Below are 25,016 nucleotides of genomic sequence, written 5' to 3'. Positions count from 1 at the left end.
TAGGCTCTGCGTCGATTTAACGCAGAACCATAAATCAGGCTTCACAGCGCGACTCACTGTCAGCCGCGCAGCTTCTCACCACGCCGACTCCACGCTCATATATTTAATACATTTGTAAAGCCCATATATTTATAAATATTTATAAAGCCCCGCCTGGCCGAGCCCTAACTGTGACCGGCCGCCGTTCTGTGATTCTCCAGATCACACAGATGGCCAGTCCGCCCCTGGATGATAGAAGGCAGTTCCTGGAAACATTAGCTATGTGTCTCTGGAAGTTAAGATCAGCATCTAAAATAACACCCACGTTTTTGACAAGTTCACCAGGTTTTACTGACAGAGGAGTTAACAAAGGGAGAATATGTTTCCTCAGAGACTCGGACCAACTAAAAGAATCTCTGTTTTATCCTCATTCAGCTGTAAAAACTTAGTTTCCATCCAATTCTTGATATCTGCACTGAATGAGGTAATTTGGGCTCAAATGATTGACAGTAACAGATACATATAATTGGCAGATTTGGGGCAGATTTTGGGGCAGATTTGGGGCAGATTTGGGGCAGATTTGGGGCAGATTTGGGGCAGATTTGGGGCAGATTTGGGGGCAGATTTGGGGCAGATTTGGGGCAGATTTGGGGGCAGATTTGGAGGCAGATTTAGGGCAGATTTGGGGCAGATTTGGGGCAGATTTGGGGGCAGATTTGGGGCAGATTTGTGTGATGAGGGTCTGTTAAAGGGCCAGTCCTCTCTTTGGCCTACGAAGTAGCTGCTGTTGTCTTCAGTAGTTTCTAACACATATATTGTAAATCTCTTTCTGAACCGTGATCTCAGAGTCCTGACCCGGTACCTTTAGCGGTTAGCGGCTAGCTAAAGGTGGCAGCAGCTTGTGCCTGCTGGGTGTTAAATATTAATCTAATAACAAGTTTTACTGCAGTATTCTGGAGAACAAAGTTCAGTGTTTCTGCAGTTGGAGATATCAGTCTACTTTATGACATCACAGCTCAGATTACAGGCTAACTCTCATCCAGAAACATTACATTAACTGAACATAAAATTAACCATCTGTACATGAATACAACTCAGAATGGAGCGAGGACTCATCTGGATGAAGTGTTTCTGACTGTGTGAGTTTTATTTCTCTTTTTCTACTTTTTAATGTCAGTAGTTTAATAACTGTGATCAAGCAGATTCTGGAGACTTTATAAGAACCTCATAGAGGGAATCTGAACCTTTAACATGTGGTACGGCAACATTAACACAAAAAATAGATGAAAAGTACAAAGAATAGTGAATCTAGCCTCAAAAACAATAGGAAAGACACAGAGAAACTTAAGTGGTATTTATAAGGAAGTGATCGGAAACAAAGCTGCCAGGATAGTAAATGATCGTCCTCAACCTCTGCAGAGTTTAAATGTTTAAATACTTCCCTTAGGTAGACGGTACCGTGGACCAAAGACTAACTGTAACATATTTAAAAACTCATTCATTCCCAATAACGCCATTAAGTCTCTGAATGAGGGACGTCTCGTAGATAAACCTGTCTTTTATTTACATGTCCTTGTTGTTCCTCCTTTTCTGCCACTAAGATGTTTTTACGTTTAAATGTTAAGGGTTTGTTGCTGTTGTTTTTGTATTATGAGACCAACTAAAAGAATCTCTGTTTTATCCTCATTCAGCTTTAAAGATTCACGTTCATTTGTCTGGTGAACAAAAATAAAAACTAGTGGAATAAAATTACAGGTCAATACAAGCTTTTAATTTGTAAAGTACAAGATTTGGGGCAGATTTGAGGGCAGATTTAGGGAAGATATGGGGGCAGATTTAGGGCAGATTTGGAGGCAGATTTGGGGCAGATTTGGGGGCAGATTTGGGGCAGATTTGGGGGCAGATTTGGGACAGATTTGGGGGCAGATTTGGAGGCAGATTTGGGGGCAGATTTGGGGACAGATTTGGGGGCAGATTTGGGGGCAGATTTGGAGGCAGATTTGGGGGCAGATTTGGGGCAGATTTGGGGGCAGATTTGGGGCAGATTTGGAGGCAGATTTGGGGGCAGATTTAGGGCAGATTTAGGGCAGATTTGGGAGCAGATTTGGGGCAGATTTGGAGGCAGATTTGGGGGCAGATTTAGGGCAGATTTAGGGCAGATTTGGGGGCAGATTTGGGGCAGATTTGGAGGCAGATTTGGGGCAGATTTAGGGCAGATTTAGGGCAGATTTGGGGGCAGATTTGGGGCAGATTTAGGGCAGATTTGGAGGCAGATTTAGGGCAGATTTGAAGGCAGATTTAGGGCAGATTTGGAGGCAGATTTGGGGGCAGATTTGGAGGCAGATTTAGGGCAGATTTGGAGGCAGATTTGGGGCAGATTTGGAGGCAGATTTGGGGGCAGATTTGGAGGCAGATTTGGGGGCAGATTTGGAGGCAGATTTGGGGGCAGATTTGGGGCAGATTTGGGGGCAGATTTGGGGGCAGATTTGGGGGCAGATTTGGAGGCAGATTTGGGGGCAGATTTGGGGGCAGATTTAGGGCAGATTAGGGGCAGATTTGGGGCAGATTTGGGGGCAGATTTAGGGCAGATTAGGGGCAGATTTGGGGGCAGATTTGGGGGCAGATTTGGGGCAGATTTAGGGCAGATTTGGAGGCAGATTTAGGGCAGATTTGGAGGCAGATTTAGGGCAGATTTGGAGGCAGATTTGGGGGCAGATTTGGGGGCAGATTTAGGGGCAGATTTGGGGGCAGATTTAGGGCAGATTTGAGGGCAGATTTGGGGCAGATTTGGGGCAGATTTGGGGGCAGATTTGGGGGCAGATTTGGGGGCAGATTTGGGGCAGATTTAGGGCAGATTTGGAGGCAGATTTGGGGCAGATTTGGAGGCAGATTTGGGGGCAGATTTAGGGCAGATTTGGAGGCAGATTTAGGGCAGATTTAGGGCAGATTTGGGGGCAGATTTGGGGCAGATTTGGGGGCAGATTTAGGGCAGATTTAGGGCAGATTTGGGGGCAGATTTGGGAGCAGATTTGGGGCAGATTTGGAGGCAGATTTGGGGGCAGATTTGGGGCAGATTTAGGGCAGATTTGGAGGCAGATTTGGGGCAGATTTGGAGGCAGATTTGGGGGCAGATTTAGGGCAGATTTAGGGCAGATTTGGGAGCAGATTTGGGGCAGATTTGGAGGCAGATTTGGGGGCAGATTTAGGGCAGATTTAGGGCAGATTTGGGGGCAGATTTGGGGCAGATTTGGAGGCAGATTTGGGGCAGATTTAGGGCAGATTTAGGGCAGATTTGGGGGCAGATTTGGGGCAGATTTAGGGCAGATTTGGAGGCAGATTTAGGGCAGATTTGAAGGCAGATTTGGGGGCAGATTTGGAGGCAGATTTAGGGCAGATTTGGAGGCAGATTTGGGGCAGATTTGGAGGCAGATTTGGGGGCAGATTTGGAGGCAGATTTGGGGGCAGATTTGGAGGCAGATTTGGGGGCAGATTTGGGGCAGATTTGGGGGCAGATTTGGGGGCAGATTTGGGGGCAGATTTGGAGGCAGATTTGGGGGCAGATTTGGGGGCAGATTTGGAGGCAGATTTGGGGGCAGATTTGGAGGCAGATTTAGGGCAGATTTGGAGGCAGATTTGGGGCAGATTTGGAGGCAGATTTGGGGGCAGATTTGGAGGCAGATTTGGGGGCAGATTTGGAGGCAGATTTGGGGGCAGATTTGGGGCAGATTTGGGGGCAGATTTGGGGGCAGATTTGGGGGCAGATTTGGAGGCAGATTTGGGGGCAGATTTGGGGGCAGATTTAGGGCAGATTTAGGGCAGATTAGGGGCAGATTTGGGGCAGATTTGGGGGCAGATTTAGGGCAGATTAGGGGCAGATTTGGGGGCAGATTTGGGGGCAGATTTGGGGCAGATTTAGGGCAGATTTGGAGGCAGATTTAGGGCAGATTTGGAGGCAGATTTAGGGCAGATTTGGAGGCAGATTTGGGGGCAGATTTGGGGGCAGATTTAGGGCAGATTTGGAGGCAGATTTGGGGCAGATTTAGGGGCAGATTTGGGGGCAGATTTAGGGCAGATTTGAGGGCAGATTTGGGGCAGATTTGGGGCAGATTTGGGGGCAGATTTGGGGGCAGATTTGGGGGCAGATTTGGGGCAGATTTAGGGCAGATTTGGAGGCAGATTTGGGGCAGATTTGGAGGCAGATTTGGGGGCAGATTTAGGGCAGATTTAGGGCAGATTTGGGGGCAGATTTGGGGGCAGATTTGGGGCAGATTTGGAGGCAGATTTGGGGGCAGATTTGGGGCAGATTTGGAGGCAGATTTAGGGCAGATTTGGGGGCAGATTTGGGGCAGATTTGGAGGCAGATTTGGGGCAGATTTAGGGCAGATTTAGGGCAGATTTAGGGCAGATTTGGGGGCAGATTTGGGGCAGATTTAGGGCAGATTTAGGGCAGATTTGGGGGCAGATTTGGGGCAGATTTGGGGACAGATTTGGGGGCAGATTTGGGGCAGATTTGGGGGCAGATTTGGGGCAGATTTGGGGCAGATTTAGGGGCAGATTTTTAGGCAGATTTGGGGCAGATTTTTAGGCAGATTTGGGGGCAGATTTGGAGGCAGATTTGGGGGCGGATTTGGAGGCAGATTTGGGGCAGATTTGGAGGCAGATTTGGGGGCAGATTTAGGGCAGATTTAGGGCAGATTTGGGCCAGATTTGGGGGCAGATTTGGGGGCAGATTTGGGGGTAGATTTGGAGGCAGATTTGGGGCAGATTTGGGGCAGATTTGGGGGCAGATTTGGGGGCAGATTTGGGGGTAGATTTGGGGCAGATTTGTGTGATGAGGGTCCGTTAAAGGGCCAGTCCTCTCTTTGGCCTACGAAGTAGCTGCTGTTGTCTTCAGTAGTTGCTAACACATATATTGTAAATCTCTCTCTGAACCGTGATCTCAGAGTTCTGACCCGGGACCTTAGCGGTTAGCGGCTAGCTAAAGGTGGTGGCAGCTTGTGCCTGCTGGGTGTTGAATATTAATGTAATAATAAGTTTTACTGCAGTATTCTGGAGGACAAAGTTCAGTGATTCTGCAGTTGCAGACATCAGTCTACTTTATGACATCACAGCTCAGATTACAGGCTAACTCTCATCCAGAAACATCACATTTACTAAACATAAAATAAACCATCTGTACATGAATTAAACTCAGATTGGAGCGAGGACTCATCTGGATGAAGTGTTTCTGACTGTGTGAGTTTTATTTCCCTTTTTCTACTTTTGAATGTCAGTAGTTTAATAACTGTGATCAAGCAGATTCTGGAGACTTTATAAGAAACTCATAGAGGGAATCTGAACCTTTAACATGTGGTACGGCAACATTAACACAAAAAATAGATGAAAAGTACAAAGAATAGTGAATCTAGCCTCAAAAACAATAGGAAAGACACAGAGAAACTTAAGTGGTATTTATAAGGAAGTGATTGGAAACAAAGCTGCTAGGATACTAAATGATCTATTCAACCTCTGCAGAGTTTAAATGTTTAAATGAGTTTAAATGTTTAAATACTTCCCTCAGGTAGACGGTACCGTGGACCAAAGACTAACGTAACATATTTAAAAACTCATTCATTCCCAATAACGCCATTAAGTCTCTGAATGAGGGACGTCTCGTAGATAAACCTGTCTTTTATTTACATGTCCTTGTTGTTCCTCCTTTTCTGCCACTAAGATGTTTTTACGTTTAAATGTTAAGTGTTTGTTGCTGTTGTTTTTGTATTATGAGACAAAAGACAAATCTACACTTGTGGACAAATAAACTATCTATCTAACTAACTAACTAACTAACTAACTAACTAACTAACTAACTAACTAACTAACTAACTAACTAACTAACTAACTAACTAACTAACTAACTAACTGGCTAACTAACTAACTAACTAACTAACTAACTAACTAACTAACTATGTGTTCAAACCTCCTGGTTCTGGTTAGAATTCTGGCTGCAGCATTTTGAATAAGCTGGAGTTTATGTAACACTTGCTTTATCAGTCCTGCAAAAAGTGCAATAATCTGATCTACTGGAGATAAAATCATGAAGCAGCTTTTCAGAGTCTGATTGTGACAGAAAGCATCTTTAGATATATTTCTGAGATGATAGAAGGCAGTTCCTGGAAACATTAGCTATGTGTCTCTGGAAGTTAAGATCAGCATCTAAAATAACACCCAAGTTTTTGACAAGTTCACCAGGTTTTACTGACAGAGGAGTTACCAAAGGGAGAATATGTTTCCTCAGAGACTCGGACCAACTAAAAGAATCTCTGTTTTATCCTCATTCAGCTGTAAAGATTCATGTTCGTTTGTCTGGTGAACCAAAAGAAAAACTAGTGGAATAGAATCACAGGTTAATACAAACTTTTAATTTGTAAAGTACAAGGTTTTCCGGCCGGAAGTTCATTTGTCTCAGACCTCGGTGAGTAGGAGAGAAATGCACACGTGGTCATCGATCCAGTTCATTTTTATACTAGAAAGGGGGGTGTTCTTTACACCTGAATCTCATTGGTGGACCCAGCTACGGGGAAGACACCTTAACGTGTCACTTCCAACTCTACATTTCCTTTCCCTGGGGGTCAAGCCTAGATCACAGATCAGACCCCCCAAAGCTAAGCAATCAGCTTTTCCCCACTGTCTCCTCTTCAACAATCGTATTTGTATTGTATTTAACCTCCAATCTGATCTAGTCTACCCGAATCACCAGAGGGGGCTCCGTGTCTTAATCAATACGAGGTTACTTTGAATATGAAGAGAGAGCCCGCAGGTGTTAAATTCTTTAAGCTTTAACAATTTTATGAAATCCTAACAAGCTGTAAAAAGTTAGTTTCCATCCAATACTAGATATCTGCACTGAATGAGGTCATTTTGGCTCAAATGATCTGCAGTAACAGATACATATAGTTGTGTGTCATTACCATAATGAATGATATTGAATATTAAGATGCCGAATGATGGAGTTTTGCGTTTTCGAACGTCACATTATGCGCCAAAACAACAACAAATCTGCTCTGACGTGCGACCTTTGTTTACTACAGAACTACAGATGATCCAGCATCTGTTCTCCAAGCTATTTATTAAATAAATGGTCTCTGCTCTTGACCACCGTTTACTGCATTACACCGACACAGAGCCTACGCCGTAGGGTACGCGGCGACGCGGCGACGCGGCAACACCGTAGGGTACGCCGTATTACTACTACTCCGGCGTACCCTACGGAGTAGGCTACGGCGTACCCTACGGAGTAGGCTACGGCGTAGGGCTGCGTCAATAACGCGGCAGCTCCGTGGCGGGACACGGGGGGACTCGGGCTCGTTACTTACCAAGACTACTTCTTATTTAGTTGCCGTCTTGTTTTCATCATGAAAAAGGGTCATTGAAGTATATTTATCAACTTAGTTTTTCATTATAACACACATAACGCGCAGGCAGCAGGGAATTAGTGCATTAGGTAGCAGTGCTGCGTGTGAAAATGCGCTGATAGTGATCGGTGATCGATTTGCCTGGCATCGATTGATTTGGTTTCAGAACCGGACAGCTCCTCCAAAGAGCTTCTGAAAGAGCGAAACTAAAGAGCGGTGTTAAGAAGTCATCTGAGAAACACCCGTATCTAAGGGCCCCTTCTTAGTTGAAACCTTCTTTGAACCTCTCTTAAATCCTTAAGAGAGGTCGGATCTGGGAAACCCGGCCAATGTTTTTAACAGTAGTGGATTGAATTAAGGTATTTTGCCGTTTGACGCGATATGGCAGCCACACTTCTGTCAGTCTGCCCCAGGGCAGCTGTGGCTACAAACGTAGCAGCTGTGGCTACAAACGTAGCTACCACCACCAGTGAGAATGTGTATGAATGAATAATGGTCTCTGTAAAGCTCTCTGTGCCTTGAAGGAGCTACATAAATCCAAGTCATTATATTAGTAAGGTTATTGAGACAGCTGGCAACTGAGGAAAAACCAGCTAGCTGCAGTGAACAATACATGTTTTGGCGGGAAAATACATGCCCTTTTGTCGACTCCGTCAGCGTCAACTCCGTCAGACGTCAACTCCGTCAGGTTCTACACCTGACGGAGTTGACATGTAAGCTGACAGAGTTGAAAAATCCACCTATAACCTCTTATTATGCTAATTTAATATCATTTGTGAACATAGTAAATAATTAAAATATTATTTCAGGGTTTTCTTTCTACATAAATGTACACATATAGCATGTTTTAAATGATTACATATTACATTATTTGATCTTGTACTGTATGTACTGTTGTACTGTATACCCTAAATGGATGTCAGGACACACTCAGCCGTCTTTCTGGAGTTTTAATGAAAAGAAAAAACATTCAATGAATGGAGGATCACACAGTGCCGATCTGATCAGACGCTCAGTCAGCCAGTAATGCCCTAGCAATGTTTAAGCACACGCTATCTTATAGTGGCCATGCCAGGACAACTAGACAAAATATCACCCTGGCAACCGTGCTAGACTCTGTGTCAAAGAGCATGACCTCGCCAAGGAATGTTCACTTGAAAACAGGATTTGTGCATTAGTGTTAAAGCAAAAAACATTGTTATACCAAAATGATTTGTACATTAGTGTTAAAGAATAAAAACATTGTTATCCCAAAATTTCCCATTACAACTTGTGACTTGTAGAGCATGGATAGGCTGTGTCTGCTTAGTATCGTGGAACTTTCCCAGCGCTTATATGATAATTATACTATATATTACATTAAAGGAGCAGTTTGTAGATTTTGACAACATATCGTGGGGAAACGGAATGTTACATTGAATAGTCGTCTCTATGGAGGATCCACTTCTATGTTCAAATAAAGAGCTCGTACATGTTTCATTATCAGAATTTTGAGCAGTATTGCTGTTAATGAATATCAATTTAAAATTTGAATCAAGCAGTGCAGGGCACATACACACACACACACGCACACGCACACGCACACGCACACGCACACGCACACACACACACACACACATGCACACGCACACGCACACGCACACGCACACGCACACACGCACGCACGCACGCACGCACGCACGCACGCACGCACACGCACACGCACACACGCACGCACGCACGCACGCACGCACGCACGCACGCGCACGCGCACGCACACGCACACGCACACGCACACGCACACGCACACACACACACACGTGTGTCATTCTTCTCTGTTTTCTAATTCTGCTTCTATAAATGTGTCCATTACCTTTGTTTTGAATAATATCTTGTATGCTTTTATTGAGTTTGCTAATTTAAGGTCGTGGTCTAATGCAGTGGTCCCCAACCCCCGGGCCGCGGCCCGGTACCGGGCCGTGGGTCATTTGGTACCGGGCCGCACAGAGAGAAAAAAAAAAAAAATATATATTTTTTTTTTTTATTAAAAATTAATTTCTGTAGCATCCCCGACTGATGATGGATGACTCTCAAACTGATGGTTCACAATGTTTTTATTCCTTGGATGTAAATACACTGCAAACACACCGTAAGAGCTATAAAGGAATAAAATAAAATAAAATAGTTAGTCTTTCTACATTCATATAAGTTTAACTTAAATACAGACCGACGCAGCTGCTCGCTCGGTTGGCAATAAAGCTACCACAATACATGAGCGACCAAACTCAAGCTGGACATAAATACGGTATAAAATTTGCACAAATCCTGATCAGCAGGTGCTTTTTGTGTCAGTTAGGCTCCACTTCAGCATTCCTGATACTAGTTTAGTCTTTCAGACAAACTTTCTACTGCCGTTAAACTTTTACCGTTAAAGTCCGAAGCGCCGGATGTTTACGAGGTCTCGGTGAGACGCCTTCAAAATAAAAGCACTAAATATCGGTCTACTTAATATATAACAATAAAATAAAAGCCTGGCTTTAAATAACGTTAATGAGAAAACAAACATAAAAACACATTTATAGAAACACTGATATTATAGGTAATTTACAATTTCCATTATTTCCTTTTATTTCTTCAAAAATGATGTTTTTTATTATTATTATTAATTATTATTAATATTATTATCATTACTACTACTATAGCGAAAATACCACAGTTTTTAATGCCGGTCATTTTATTTAGTTTTTATCAGCTACATCTTTACATTGGGCCGTGAAAATATTGTCAGACATTAAACCGGTCCGCGGTACAGAAAAGGTTGGGGACCACTGGTCTAATGAGTTCTACAGTTTTACTCCTAAAATGGATAAACATCTGCCCTTTGTGTTTGTTCTTACTTACAGGGTCTAAGGTGTTTCAGTAATTCAGAATCAATGATGATCTTTTGTCCTGGAGACAGAAACTAAGAGCAATCGTGTGATTAAATGGAGTGTAAATGTGGGTTGAGGGTGTGAGCTGAGCTGCAGCTCCATGACTCCATCTAGTGGTCGGATAGTAGAAGTGCAGCAGCTTCCTCACTGCTGTCGGACATGAAGCTGAAGAGAAGATCAGTCAGAGCTGCTCGTTGTACATCTACCATGACGTGTGTTTCCTCTGCAGGTGAAGGTAGAAGGTGTGTGTGAGCTGATGTGAATCCAGCAGCATGGGTCTGGGTCAGAGCAGAGAGGAGGGAGTCCTTCCCTCCAGAACCTCCCCGAGGGGAAAACCTGGGAGAGAAGAAGAGAGGTGAGATGATCTAACTGTCCATGACTCTTCTGCACGTCAGAGTTCAGCCCTCACATCACCAAACACCTTTATTACAGGAGACCTGGACCTGGACCTGGACCTGGACCTGGACCTGGACCTGGACCTGGACCTGGACCTGAATCTGAACCTGAATCTGAACCTGAATCTGAACCTGGACCTGGACCTGAATCTGAACCTGAACCTGGACCTGGACCTGGACCTGGACCTGGACCTGGATCTGGTCCCAGCTGTGTGTCCTTGAAGAGTGACAGATCCAAGGATTTAATTATTCATTTTAAAGATACCCAACGATCTCCCTCAGTGAGGTGAGTTTTACATAAATGTTTCTGAAAAGCGTAAAAGAGACTGAAATGTTTTTATCGTAACATGATTATTTTTGTTTTAAAAATATGCGTCTTTATAATTTTCAGTTCAGTTTTATCTATAAAGCATCTATTACAATAAAAGTTGTGTCTAGGATCTTTCCAGAGACCAGAACATGACCTGACGTCACCAAACACCTTTATTACAGGAGACAATCTGGACCTGGTCCTGGACCTGGACCTGGACCTGGACCTGGACCTGGACCTGGACCTGGACCTGGACCTGGACCCAGCTGTGTGTCCTTGAAGAGTGATGCATCAAAGGATTTAATTTGGGAGTTTAAAGATACCCAACGATCTTCCTCAGTGAGGTGAGTTTTACATAAATGTTTCTGAAAAACGTAACTGAGACTGAAACGTTTCCATGGTAACATGTTTAAAGTGAACATTTCTCTGTTTTGCTGCCATTCTTAGATGGTTGTTGATGTTTCCAGAAACACAGCAGATTATAAAGGGGGTGTTGGAGTCTCTTCTGAGTGACTGTAGTTCAGCGGTTTGTCCAGCAGGGGCATCTTTCTGCTGAGGTTGCAACATCATTTAGGGAGGAAGTTCTCCTCAGGTGGACGGTGTTGCTGGATGCAGGAGGACAGATGGTTCCTGGAACCATGTGGACATTGATCTGTTGAGAATAGAATAGAATAGAATAGAATAGAATAGAATAGAATAGAATAGAATAGAATACTTTATTGTCAATGTACCTGGTACAGTGAGATTGAAAGCAGCATCACTTCTCCAGTGCAAGACAAATAAGAAATAATAGTGCAAACAATAAGAAATATAAGAATATAAGAAATATAAATAATATAAAAAAGGTTAAGGTGCATTTGAATAATGAAGACCAAAGATTCTATTTACAGATGATAGTATATAGTTACACATGTAGTGGATTATTGCACAGATAGAAGTTTTGCACGGTAAAAACAGTAACGAAGACATTCACATGTTGTTCAGGGTGATTATGGCTTTGGGGGAAAAGCTGTTTTTAAGTCTGTTAGTTTTTGACCTGATGACTCTGTAGCGTCTACCTGAAGGTCAAACAGGTCGGAGCCGGGGTGGGAGCTGTCTTTGATGATGTTAGTGGCTCTGCTGAGGCAGCGGGAGGTGTAAATGTCCGTGAGGGGGGGAGGGGGCATTCGATGATCCTCTGCGCTGCTTTCACCTCTGCAGCCTTCCTCTGTCCGCAGCAGTGCAGCTGCCGTACCAGACTGTAATGCAGTAAAGCAGGCTCTGGATGGATGAGAGGTAGAAGGTCAGCAGCAGGCTGGGGTCCAGCTTGTATCTCCATAGAACTCTCAGGAAGAGCAGCCGCTGCTGAGCCTTTTTGGTGATGGCGGTGATGTTCTCAGACCAGGAGATGCTCTCAGAGATGAGGAGACCAAGAAACCGTAAGGAGTGGACCCTTTCCACTCTCTGGCCGTTGATGTAGAGGGGGGCTGGGTCGGTGTTCTTGTTCCTGAAGTTGACAATGTTCTTGTGGCAGGGTGGAGGAGCAGCAGCCACTCAGGTGATGGGTCACAGGTGTGTCCCATCAACCTCTCTACCCTGCCTGCCTTAATAAGGTGTGGCTGCTCCTGGAGAAGGGGTTGGTCTGCTGTGAAGGAGCCGAAGCACGTGTGTCCTGGGTGTTCTGGTCAATAAAGAGGTTTTTGCACTGAAACTCCGTGTCCTCTCTGTCCTATCGGTCGGGCCCCCATAGCACTCGCCCTGCTACACTGGCACCGGGGTGGGTCGCTCCGCGGGTCCCGCAGCCTCTGCCTCCCGCCCTGCCGGCTGCGGTGCCACCAGCGCTTCCAGCGCCGCGAGCTGCTGCTCCCCTGGCCCTGAAGCACGGCTGCCAGGTCCGCCAGGGCATGGGCCAGCGCCTCCAGGGCCCGCTCCGTGCCTCCCTCCTCCATCCTGTCGGGCCCCACGTTGGGCGCCAATGTAGCAGGGCGAGTGCTACGGGGGCCCGACCGACAGGACAGAGAGGACACGGAGTTTCAGTGCAAAACCTCTTTATTCACCAGAACACCCAGGACACACGTGCTTCGGCTTCAGCAGCCTCTCCAACAGCGCTTGCTGCTGTGCAGCCACGCCTTATGAAGGCAGGCAGGGTGGAGAGGTTGATGGGACACACCTGTCCCCAATCAACCTGAGTGGCTGCTCCTCCACCCTGCCACAGTTCTCCTTGGTTTTCCCGGTGTTCAGAGTGAGGTTGTTCTCTGAGCACCAGGCTGTCAACTTCAGGACCTCCTCTCTGTAGGCTCCTCGTCCCCCTTTGAGATGAGTCCAACCACCGTAGTGTCGTCAGCAAACTTCACTATCAGGTTGTTGTGGGTCGGACTGCAGTCATTGGTGTAGAGGCTGAACAGGAGGGGGCTCAGCACACAGCCCTGTGGGGAGCCGGTGCTCAGCATGTGGGTGGAGGACAGGTGGGGGCAGAGTCTCACAGTCTGGGGTCGGTTGGTGAGAAAGTTTTTGATCTAGGCACATGTGAGAGGGGGCAGGCCGATGGAGGTCAGTTTTGTGATGAGGATGTCTGGGATTATCGTGTTGAAGGCGGAGCTATAGTCCACGAAAAGCATCCGGACGTAGCTCTGCTGCTGCTCCAGGTGAGTCAAAGCAGAGTGTAGAGCTACGGCGATGGCGTCCTCAGTGGATCTATTAGCTCGAGCTGGTGGGCGGAAGCTGGTCTTTGTGGACACTTGCTGGACCTTCTTGTACCACCAGATTGAGAGCTGGTACTGGGAGAAAGATGTGGACGTCCTCAGTCTCAGGAGGACCAGAGAACCTTTACCAGGACAGGAAGTCCTCTGGTGGACTGTCCTCTTCCAAACATGACTCCATGGACCTTCAGACATCATGTGACCTAGTTCTTCATGATTCCTCCACAGAGTGGACCAGCAGATCTCAGAGTCCCCCAGTGGTCCGTCTGTCCAGCAGCATCAGACCCAGCTGGACTCCGTCTTTCAGGTCTGTACATGAACAACAACTGTCTCCACCTGTTGTCCTGATGTCCATCTGCATGCTGGTCTCTGGAGACCAGTGGACTGTCAGTCTGTCCATCATGGACCTGATGTCCATCTGCATGCTGGTCTCTGGAGACCAGTGGACTGTCAGTCTGTCCAACATGGACCTGATGTTTGTCTCCATGCTGGTCTCTGGAGACCAGTGGACTGTCAGTCTGTCCAACATGGACCTGATGTCCATCTGCATGCTGGTCTCTGGAGACCAGTGGACTGTCAGTCTGTCCATCATGGACCTGATGTCCATCTGCATGCTGGTCTCTGGAGACCAGTGGACTGTCAGTCTGTCCATCATGGACCAGATGTTTGTCTCCATGCTGGTCTCTGGAGACCAGTGGACTGTCAGTCTGTCCATCATGGACCTGATGTTTGTCTCCATGCTGGTCTCTGGAGACCAGTGGACTGTCAGTCTGTCCATCATGGACCTGATGTTTGTCTCCATGCTGGTCTCTGGAGACCAGTGGACTGTCAGTCTGTCCATCATGGACCTGATGTTTGTCTCCATGCTGGTCTCTGGAGACCAGTGGACTGTCAGTCTGTCCATCATGGACCTGATGTTTGTCTCCATGCTGGTCTCTGGAGACCAGTGGACTGTCAGTCTGTCCATCATGGACCTGATGTTTGTCATGGTTTCAGTCTGGTTGTGTCCTTCATGTGGTCTTCTGTTCCAGCTGCTGGAGGACGACATGAAGGTTGAGCTGAAGAAGATCCAGAAGGTTTTGAGTCCAGATTACCCAGAATCCTCAGAGAGTCTGGAGGAGGATGAAGATGAAGAGCAGAAGAGCATCAGAGAGACATTCATGAAGATCACAGTGAAGTTCTTGAGGAGGAGGAAGCAGGAGAAGCTGGCCGACCTCCTGCAGAGCAGTAAGACGTTTCTCTGAACATCTGAGCTGCTGGATAAACCACACCCAATGTCTCAGTAGAGGACCGACATTCACAGATCAGACACAACATTAAACCCACTGGAAGGTGGAGGAACTCAGCTCATCTTCTGTTAGGAACATCTCATTAACAGGGTCATTAATATCCCAGTAAATTAAAGTTTTATTCTAAAGAGTTGAACCGTGTGGATTCAATATTCAGTTCCAGCAAACACAAAACAAAGACAACTTGTGTGTCTGAAGTGAATCGTAGAGGAAACACTGTTGTTGTTCCTCTGATTCAGTGGTGTAAAGTAACGAACTACAAGTACTTCGTTATTTTACTTAAGTAAGATTTTTGAGAATTTGTACTTTTATTGATACTTTCATTTTTCTGTACTTTTACTTTTACTTCGTTACATTTTCAAGGAAAAAATCGTACTTTTAATCCGCTACATTTAAAATTGGACACGTCGTTACTCGCTACAAATTAAAGAACAGCACAGCGGGGGCTGATTTATGGTTCCGCGTTACACCGGCGCAGAGCTACAGCGTAGGGTACGCGGCGACGCACACTCTACGCCGTAGCCTACGGCGTAAGGTGTGCGTCGATTTAACGCGGAACCATGAGGCGGACGGGAAGAAGGGGGGCGCGTGAATATACCGAGAAGGAGCCGCAGCTCCCGGGAGAGTTGCGCCGCAGAGGCGGGCCGGAAGGCCGGAGGAGCCGCCGTCGCGTCGAGTACCGAGGAGGACTGAAGCCTGAATTATGGTTCCGCGTTAAATCGACGCAGAGCCTCGCCGTAGGGTACGTTGGTGTAACGCGGAACCATAAATCAGCCTTGAGCGGCAGCCGACGCGTGTCCATGCGCACCATTCTTTGATTCCACCCCTTCTAAGGTGGTTTTGGCATTTAAAAGTTCAAAAGTCTCATCCTTTATCAGCTGGGGTTGCTTAATGGTGTCACTGCATATACAGGCTGGGGGTGGACCTGTCAGCGGGGCCACTGGGGTACAGCAGCAGTGATGAGCAAAGGGAGAAATTAAAAAGGGGTAATGGAAACAAACACTAAAGGGGTCAGAATAATATCACCATTATTTAGAGTTGTAAGCAAATTCTTGGATTCTTCATTTCTTTGCAATCCTTTTGAAAATAATTTTGTACTTTGAATTTTGTACTTTGTACTTTGTACTTTGTACTTTTTACTTTTGTACTTAAGTACATTTTAACCCATGTACTTTTTGTACTTTATTATATTTAAGTTGAGGTACTTTTATACTTTTACTTAAGTAATTTTCTTAATGGGTACTTTTTACTTTTACTTAAGTAATTTTCAAGCAGAAAATTTGTACTTTTACTTAAGTACAATATTTTTGTACTTTTTCCACCTCTGCTCTGATTGATCGGAGGGTTTTTGGAAGGAAAACGCTTCAATACTCCTCATTGAACGGCTGATCAGTGAATGTTGAAATGTTGATTCTTTAGAGGAAGTAGAACTTGTTGTGGGCTGGTTTTAAAGCACTAAGTGGTTTTCTTTATCTTTATTTAGAGACAGTGGCTGCCGTTTGTCAATCCAAACTCAAAGTTCAGCTGCAGAAGAAATACCAGCATGTGTCTGAGGGGATCATTAAAGCAGGAAATAAAACCCTTCTGGAGCAGATCTACACGGAGCTCTACATCACAGAGGGAGGGACCGGAGAGGTCAACCATGAACATGAAGTCAGACAGATTGAAGCAGCTTCCAGGAAACCAGACGGAGCAGAAACAGCCATCAGACAGGAAGACATCTTTAAACCCCCACCTGGAAGAGGAGGACCAATCAGAACGGTGATGACGAAGGGAGTGGCCGGCATCGGGAAAACAGTCCTAACACAGAAGTTCAGTCTGGACTGGGCTGAAGGCAGAACCAACCAGGACATCCAGTTCCTGCTTCCATTCACCTTCAGACAACTGAATGTGCTGAGAGAGGAGAAGTTCAGCTTGGTGGAACTAGTTAATCGATTCTTCTCTGAAACCAAAGGAATCTGCAGCTTTGAAGAGTTCCAGGTCGTGTTCATCTTTGACGGTCTGGATGAGAGTCGACTTCCTCTGGACTTCCACAACAATGAGTTTATGACTGATGTTACAGAGTCCACCTCAGTGGACGTGCTGCTGACAAACCTCATCAAGGGGAACCTGCTTCCTTCTGCTCGTCTCTGGATCACCACACGACCCGCAGCAGCCAATCAGATCCCTCCTTACTGTGTTTCCATGGTGACGGAGGTCAGAGGGTTCACTGACCCACAGAAGGAGGAATACTTCAGGAAGAGGATCAGAGGAGAGGAGAAGACCAGCAGGATCATCTCCCACATCAAGACATCACGGAGCCTCCACATCATGTGCCACATCCCAGTCTTCTGCTGGATCACTGCTACGGTCCTGGAGAACGTCCTGGAGAACGTCCTGGAAACCAGAGAGGGAGGAGAGCTGCCCAAGACCCTGACTGAGATGTACATCCACTTCCTGGTGGTCCAGGCCAAACTGAAGAAGGTCAAGTATGACGGAGGAACTGGGACGGATCCACACTGGAGTCCAGAGAGCAGGAAGATGGTGGAGTCTCTGGGAAAACTGGCTTTTGAGCAGCTGCAGAAAGGAAACCTGATCTTCTATGAATCAGACCTGAGAGAGTGTGGCATCGATGTCAGAGAGGCTTCAGTGTACTCAGGAGTGTTCACCCAGATCTTTAGAGAGGAGAGCGGCCTGTACCAGGACCAGGTTTTCTGCTTCATCCATCTGAGTGTCCAGGAGTTTCTGGCTGCTTTTCATGTCCATCGGACCTTCATCAACTCTGGAGTCAACCTGCTGGAGGAACAAAGGAACACAGAGACTGACCTCTATCAGACAGCTGTGGACAAGGCCTTAGAGAGTCCCAACGGACACCTGGACTTGTTCCTGCGCTTCCTCCTGGGTCTTTCACTGGAGACCAATCAGAACCTCATACGAGGTCTGATGGAATCAAAACAAAGAAGTTCACAGAACAATCAGGAAACAGTTGAATACATCAAGAAGAAGATCAGTGAAGATCTGTCTGCAGAGAGAAGCATCAACCTGTTCCACTGTCTGAATGAACTGAACGATCGGTCTCTGGTGGAGGAGGTCCAAGAGTCCCTGACGTCAGGACGTCTCTCCACAGATAAACTGTCTCCTGCTCAGTGGTCGGCTCTGGTCTTTATCTTACTGTCATCAGGAGAAGATCTGGAGGTGTTTGACCTGAAGAAGTTCTCAGCTTCAGAGGAGGCTCTACGGAGGCTGCTGCCGGTGGTCAAAGCCTCCAAGAAAGTTGTGTAAGTACCAAAAGACACATGTTGGACCTCTGGAGTGGAGGCTAGTTTCTGATTACACACATACCTCCACACACGCCCGCCGATAGGGGGGGACAAACGGGTCTGTTGTCCCGGGCCCAGGGTAGGGGGGGGGCAGAACTGGCCCCTCAATTTTTTCTTTTTTTAATTTTTTATTTTTTATTTTTTATTCTCATTAAATCATGGAATCATTTTTCAAAATGTTTCAAAATATGCCTATTTGTGGAAAAAATATGTAGTATTTAAGTTACATAAAAGATTGTTATTTGTTTTCTTCCTAATTGTCCTTGTGGTCAAAAACCCCCAACACTAAAAGGGTTTGGCCGCTGATCAAAATTTGATGTTATCATTTAATTCAACCATTAGAATGGTCAAAATGTCCGGTCAGCACAAGTCCGGTGCTCAGAAATCTTAGATTATTTTGTCCGGGGCCCCGGCAGGACTGTCAGCTGGCCTGCCTCCACATTTCATGTTTTCTTCACTTGTTTGGGTCTTTTTTTCAGCACAACCTCACATGAGTGAGTTTACGCTGGTTCTTTCATTTCCAGAGACTTTAATGCCACATTAGACCTAAAATCACACACAAGCATGAACTCTGACAAGGAAACACTTTCATTTCTGTTTGTCCCGGGGGGGCAGGATGAGCTGAAGACCAGCAGAACAGTTGGAGACACAACTGCATTTTCTTCCATCGCATGGAAATAACCTGGTTGTTGTTCTTTTCTTCCGTCTGCAGACTGAGTGACTGTAACCTCTCAGGGAACATCTGTCCACTTCTATCCTCAGTTCTCAGCTCTCAGTCCTCCAGTTTGACAGAACTGGACCTGAGCAACAACGACCTGCAGGATTCTGGACTGGAGCAGCTGTGTCCTGGACTGGAGAGTCCACACTGTCACCTGGAGTCTCTCAGGTCAGGATTCATTCAAGTCTTTTCCAGTTCCAGAGAACATGCTGCTAAATGTGTCTGCAGCAGGACACTTGAGCAGAGAACATGCATAGACCTGTGTTGTGTGTCTGCAACAGGACACTTGAGCAGAGGACATGCAGCATACATGTGTTGTGTGTCTGCAGCAGGACACCTGAGAAGAGCACATGCATAGACCTATGTTGTGTGTCTGCAGGCTGTCAGGCTGTCTGATCTCAGAGGAAGGAAGTGCTTCTCTGGTCTCAGCTCTGACCTCCAACCCCTCCCACCTGAGAGAGCTGGACCTGAGCTACAACCATCCAGGAGAGTCAGCAGGGAAGCTTCTGTCTAGACTGGAGGATCCCCGCTGGAGACTGGACACTCTCAGGTAGGACACTCTCAGGTAGGACACACTCAGGTAGGACACTCTCAGGTAGGACACTCAGGTAGGACACTCTGAGGTAGGACACTCTCAGGTAGGACATTCTCAGGTAGGACACTCTCAGGTAGGACACTCAGGTAGGACACTCTGAGGTAGGATACTCTCAGGTAAGACACTCTCAGGTAGGACACTCTCAGGTAGGACACTCTCAGGTAGGATACTCTCAGGTAGGACACTCTCAGGTAGGACACTCTCAGGTAGGACACTCTGAGGTAGGACACTCTCAGGTAGGACACTCAGGTAGGACACTCTGAGGTAGGACACTCTCAGGTAGAACACACTCAGGTAGGACACTCTCAGGTAGGACACACTGCTGGGGGGGGTATATGGTGGTGGTCATGGTGGTGTGGGGGTCTTCCTCCACCTCAGGTGGTTGATAGGGGCTGTGGTGGAATGTAGTGGATACGGGAGTGTCCAACAGGTGATGGGGGGGGGGGTGTAGTGGATACGGGAGTGTCCAACAGGTGATGGGGGGTGTAGTGGATACAGGAGTGTCCAACAGGTGATGGGGGGGTGTAGTGGATACGGGAGTGTCCAACAGGTGATGGGGGGGGTGTAGTGGATACGGGAGTGTCCAACAGGTGATGGGGGGGTGTAGTGGATACAGGAGTGTCCAACAGGTGATGGGGGGGTGTAGTGGATACGGGAGTGTCCAACAGGTGATGGGGGGGGGGGGTGTAGTGGATACGGGAGTGTCCAACAGGTGATGGGGGGGTGTAGTGGATACAGGAGTGTCCAACAGGTGATGGGGGGGGGGGGGTGTAGTGGATACAGGAGTGTCCAACGGGTGAGGGGGGGGGGGGGGGGTGTAGTGGATACAGGAGTGTCCAACAGGTGATGGGGGGGGGGGGGGGGTGTAGTGGATACAGGAGTGTCCAACGGGTGAGGGGGGGGGGGGGGGTGTAGTGGATACGGGAGTGTCCAACAGGTGATGGGGGGGGGGGTGTAGTGGATACGGGAGTGTCCAACAGGTGATGGGGGGGTGTAGTGGATACGGGAGTGTCCAACAGGTGATGGGGGGGTGTAGTGGATACAGGAGTGTCCAACAGGTGATGGGGGGTGTAGTGGATACAGGAGTGTCCAACAGGTGATGGGGGGGTGTAGTGGATACGGGAGTGTCCAACAGGTGATGGGGGGGTGTAGTGGATACGGGAGTGTCCAACAGGTGATGGGGGGGTGTAGTGGATACGGGAGTGTCCAACAGGTGATGGGGGGGTGTAGTGGATACAGGAGTGTCCAACAGGTGATGGGGGGGGTGTAGTGGATACAGGAGTGTCCAACAGGTGATGGGGGGGGGGGGTGTAGTGGATACAGGAGTGTCCAACAGGTGATGGGAGGGTGTAGTGGATACAGGAGTGTCCAACAGGTGATGGGGGGGGTGTAGTGGATACAGGAGTGTCCAACAGGTGATGGGGGGGGGGGGGGTGTAGTGGATACAGGAGTGTCCAACAGGTGATGGGGGGTGTAGTGGATACAGGAGTGTCCAACAGGTGATGGGGGGGTGTAGTGGATACAGGAGTGTCCAACAGGTGATGGGGGGTGTAGTGGATACAGGAGTGTCCAACAGGTGATGGGGGGGTGTAGTGGATACAGGAGTGTCCAACAGGTGATGGGGGGGGTGTAGTGGATACAGGAGTGTCCAACAGGTGATGGGGGGTGTAGTGGATACAGGAGTGTCCAACAGGTGATGGGGGGGTGTAGTGGATACAGGAGTGTCCAACAGGTGATGGGGGGTGTAGTGGATACAGGAGTGTCCAACAGGTGATGGGGGGGTGTAGTGGATACGGGAGTGTCCAAAAGGTGATGGGGGGGGGGGGGTGTAGTGGATACAGGAGTGTCCAACAGGTGATGGGGGGGTGTAGTGGATACAGGAGTGTCCAACAGGTGATGGGGGGGGGGGGTGTAGTGGATACAGGAGTGTCCAACAGGTGATGGGGGGGTGTAGTGGATACAGGAGTGTCCAACAGGTGATGGGGGGGTGTAGTGGATACGGGAGTGTCCAACAGGTGATGGGGGGGGGGGGGTGTAGTGGATACAGGAGTGTCCAACAGTTAATGGGGGGGGGGGGGTCTCTGACATCTCAGAGACTGAGCTGGTCTGACCCCCCTCCTCCTGTCAGGGTGGGATGGTATTTAGAGGACCAGGGTCCTCTAAATAACATCCCACCCCTGAGAGAGACTGATCTGGTCTGACCCTCCTCCTCCTTCCAGGGTGGAGCCTGCTGGACAACGATGGCTGACACCAGGTCCATGGAGGTGTAAGTGTGTTTTTATTCAACCATCTTCACTCGTTCATGAGTCCATCAGCGATCAATAACTGATCAATAATAACTACAGCTGCTTGTTTGTTCTCTCCATCAGATTCCTGTCAACTCACCGTCGACACAAACACAGTCCACAAACGCATCAAACTGTCTAACAACAACAGGAATATGATGTGTGTGAGGGAGGATCTGTCGTATCCTGATCATCCAGACAGGTTTGATCACTGGGATCAGCTGCTATGTAGAGAAGTTCTGACGGGTCGCTGTTACTGGGAGGTCGAGTGGAGCGGAGGAGTTTCTGTATCAGTGAGTTACAGAAGAATCAGCAGGAGAGGAGACTGTAGGTTTGGAGGAAACCATCATTCCTGGAGTCTGGACTGTTATCCAGGTAATCAGTACCGTGTCCGTCACAATAACATAGTAACATCCACCACCTCCTCATCTCCACCTTCAGCCTCTAGCAGAGCAGCAGTGTACGTGGACGTTCCTGCTGGAACTCTGTCCTTCTATGAAGTCTCTGTCTCTGACAGACTGATCCACCTCCACACCTTCAACACCAGCTTCACTGAACCTCTCTGTGCTGGATTTGGACTCTGGTCCAGTTCTGGTTCCTCAGTGTCTCTGTGTCCAGTTTAGTCTCCAGAGTCTCCGGTCAGAGAAACTGTCTCTGTTGGATCCTGGACTTGGACTCTGGTTCTGGTTCCTCAGTGTCTCCATGATGATGATGATGATGATGATGATAACAAAGTTTCTAGGGGGCGCTGTTGAGCCGTTAGGCCACGCCCATTAATGCAAACCATTAAATATCACATTTTTCGCCAGGCCTGACTTGGTGAAAAATTTGGTGACTTTTGGTGCACGTTTAGGGGAAAAAAGACCCTCCTTTGGTCGGAAAAATTGCTACAGATACAATAGGGCCGTAGCACTGTCAGTGCTCGGGCCCCAATAATAGTAATTATAATGATACTATCATATTCTGTAAAAATGCACCTTTCTACCTCATACTGCTGTACTTTTCACTTGTTTTAAAATTGTATAAATGTTAATAAGAGCTGTCATTGGTCTATTTCCTGTACAGTGAGCGAAAACAACCGAGTCAGATTCCCCGTCTTGTTTCACCTGACGTGGCCAAATAAACATGATTGTTATTGTGAGAAGTGAAGATTATTTTACTGTCACACTCACCTGTTCAACACTCACCTGTCTCAACCTCACCTGTCTCAACCTCACCTGTCTCAACCTCACCTGTCTCAACCTCACCTGTCTCCACTTCACCTGTCTCCACCTCACCTGTCTCCATCTCACCTGTCTCCACTTCACCTGTCTCCACCTCACCTGTCTCCACCTCACCTGTCTCAACCTCACCTGTCTCAACCTCACCTGTCTCCACTTCACCTGTCTCCACCTCACCTGTCTCCATCTCACCTGTCTCCACTTCACCTGTCTCCACCTCACCTGTCTCCACCTCACCTGTCTCCCCCTCACCTGTTCAACACTCACCTGTCTCCACCTCACCTGTTCAACACTCACCTGTCTCCACCTCACCTGTTCAACACTCACCTGTCTCAACCTCACCTGTTTCCACCTCACCTGTCTCCACCTCACCTGTCTCCACCTCACCTGTCTCCACCTCACCTGTCTCCACCTCACCTATTCAACACTCACCTGTCTCAACCTCACCTGTTCAACACTCACCTGTCTCCACCTCACCTGTCTCCACCTCACCTGTTCAACACTCACCTGTCTCCACCTCACCTGTCTCCACCTCACCTGTCTCCACCTCACCTATTCAACACTCACCTGTCTCCACCTCACCTGTCTCCACCTCACCTGTTCAACACTCACCTGTCTCAACCTCACCTGTCTCCACCTCACCTGTCTCCACCTCACCTATTCAACACTCACCTGTCTCCACCTCACCTGTCTCCACCTCACCTGTCTCCACCTCACCTGTCTCCACCTCACCTATTCAACACTCACCTGTCTCCACCTCACCTGTCTCCACCTCACCTGTCTCCACCTCACCTGTCTCCACCTCACCTGTCTCCACCTCACCTGTTCAACACTCACCTGTCTCAACCTCACCTGTCTCCACTTCACCTGTCTCCACCTCACCTGTCTCCACTTCAGCTGTCTCCACCTCACCTGTCTCCACCTCACCTGTTCAACACTCACCTGTCTCCACCTCACCTGTCTCCACCTCACCTGTCTCCACCTCACCTGTCTCCACCTCACCTGTCTCCACCTCACCTATTCAACCTCACCTGTCTCCACCTCACCTGTCTCCACCTCACCTGTCTCCACCTCACCTATTCAACCTCACCTGTCTCCACCTCACCTGTCTCCACCTCACCTGTCTCCACCTCACCTGTCTCCACCTCACCTGTCTCCACTTCACCTGTCTCCACCTCACCTATTCAACCTCACCTGTCTCCACCTCACCTGTCTCCACCTCACCTGTCTCCACTTCACCTGTCTCCACCTCACCTGTCTCCACCTCACCTGTCTCCACCTCACCTGTCTCCACCTCACCTGTCTCCACCTCACCTATTCAACCTCACCTGTCTCCACCTCACCTGTCTCAACCTCACCTGTCTCCACCTCACCTATTCAACCTCACCTGTCTCCACCTCACCTGTCTCCACCTCACCTGTCTCCACCTCACCTGTCTCCACCTCACCTGTCTCCACCTCACCTGTTCAACACTCACCTGTCTCCACCTCACCTGTCTCCACCTCACCTGTCTCCACTTCACCTGTCTCCACCTCACCTGTCTCCACTTCACCTGTCTCCACCTCACCTGTCTCCACCTCACCTGTCTCCACCTCACCTGTTCAACACTCACCTGTCTCAACACTCACCTGTCTCCACCTCACCTGTCTCCACTTCACCTGTCTCCACCTCACCTGTTCAACACTCACCTGTCTCCACCTCACCTGTTCAACACTCACCTGTCTCCACCTCACCTGTTCAACACTCACCTGTCTCCACCTCACCTGTCTCCACCTCACCTGTCTCCACCTCACCTGTCTCAACCTCACCTGTCTCCACCTCACCTGTCTCAACCTCACCTGTCTCCACCTCACCTGTTCAACACTCACCTGTCTCAACCTCACCTGTCTCCACCTCACCTATTCAACACTCACCTGTCTCCACCTCACCTGTCTCCACTTCACCT

At 47.9% G+C, this 25,016-nt stretch overlaps 1 protein-coding gene across 1 annotated transcript; it reads left to right on the top strand.

The window, feature by feature from the left end:
- Window positions 1-5,079: 5,079 nt before the first annotated feature.
- On the top strand, window positions 5,080-22,986 carry LOC133424113 (NACHT, LRR and PYD domains-containing protein 4-like). Its single transcript, XM_061714545.1, has 11 exons — window positions 5,080-5,214; window positions 10,512-10,637; window positions 10,715-10,963; window positions 11,170-11,331; window positions 13,894-13,972; window positions 14,697-14,892; window positions 16,438-18,211; window positions 18,966-19,139; window positions 19,351-19,521; window positions 21,786-21,832; window positions 21,936-22,986. Exons 2-11 carry the CDS (start codon window positions 10,555-10,557, stop codon window positions 22,472-22,474), a joined length of 3,474 nt encoding a protein of 1,157 aa, XP_061570529.1. The 5' UTR covers window positions 5,080-5,214; window positions 10,512-10,554; the 3' UTR covers window positions 22,475-22,986.
- The last annotated feature ends 2,030 nt before the right edge of the window (window positions 22,987-25,016 follow it).

This window comes from Cololabis saira, chromosome 3 (genome assembly GCF_033807715.1).
Source record: "Cololabis saira isolate AMF1-May2022 chromosome 3, fColSai1.1, whole genome shotgun sequence".
Classification (NCBI taxonomy): domain Eukaryota; kingdom Metazoa; phylum Chordata; class Actinopteri; order Beloniformes; family Belonidae; genus Cololabis; species Cololabis saira.
This window is presented reverse-complemented; position numbering and strand designations above follow the sequence as displayed.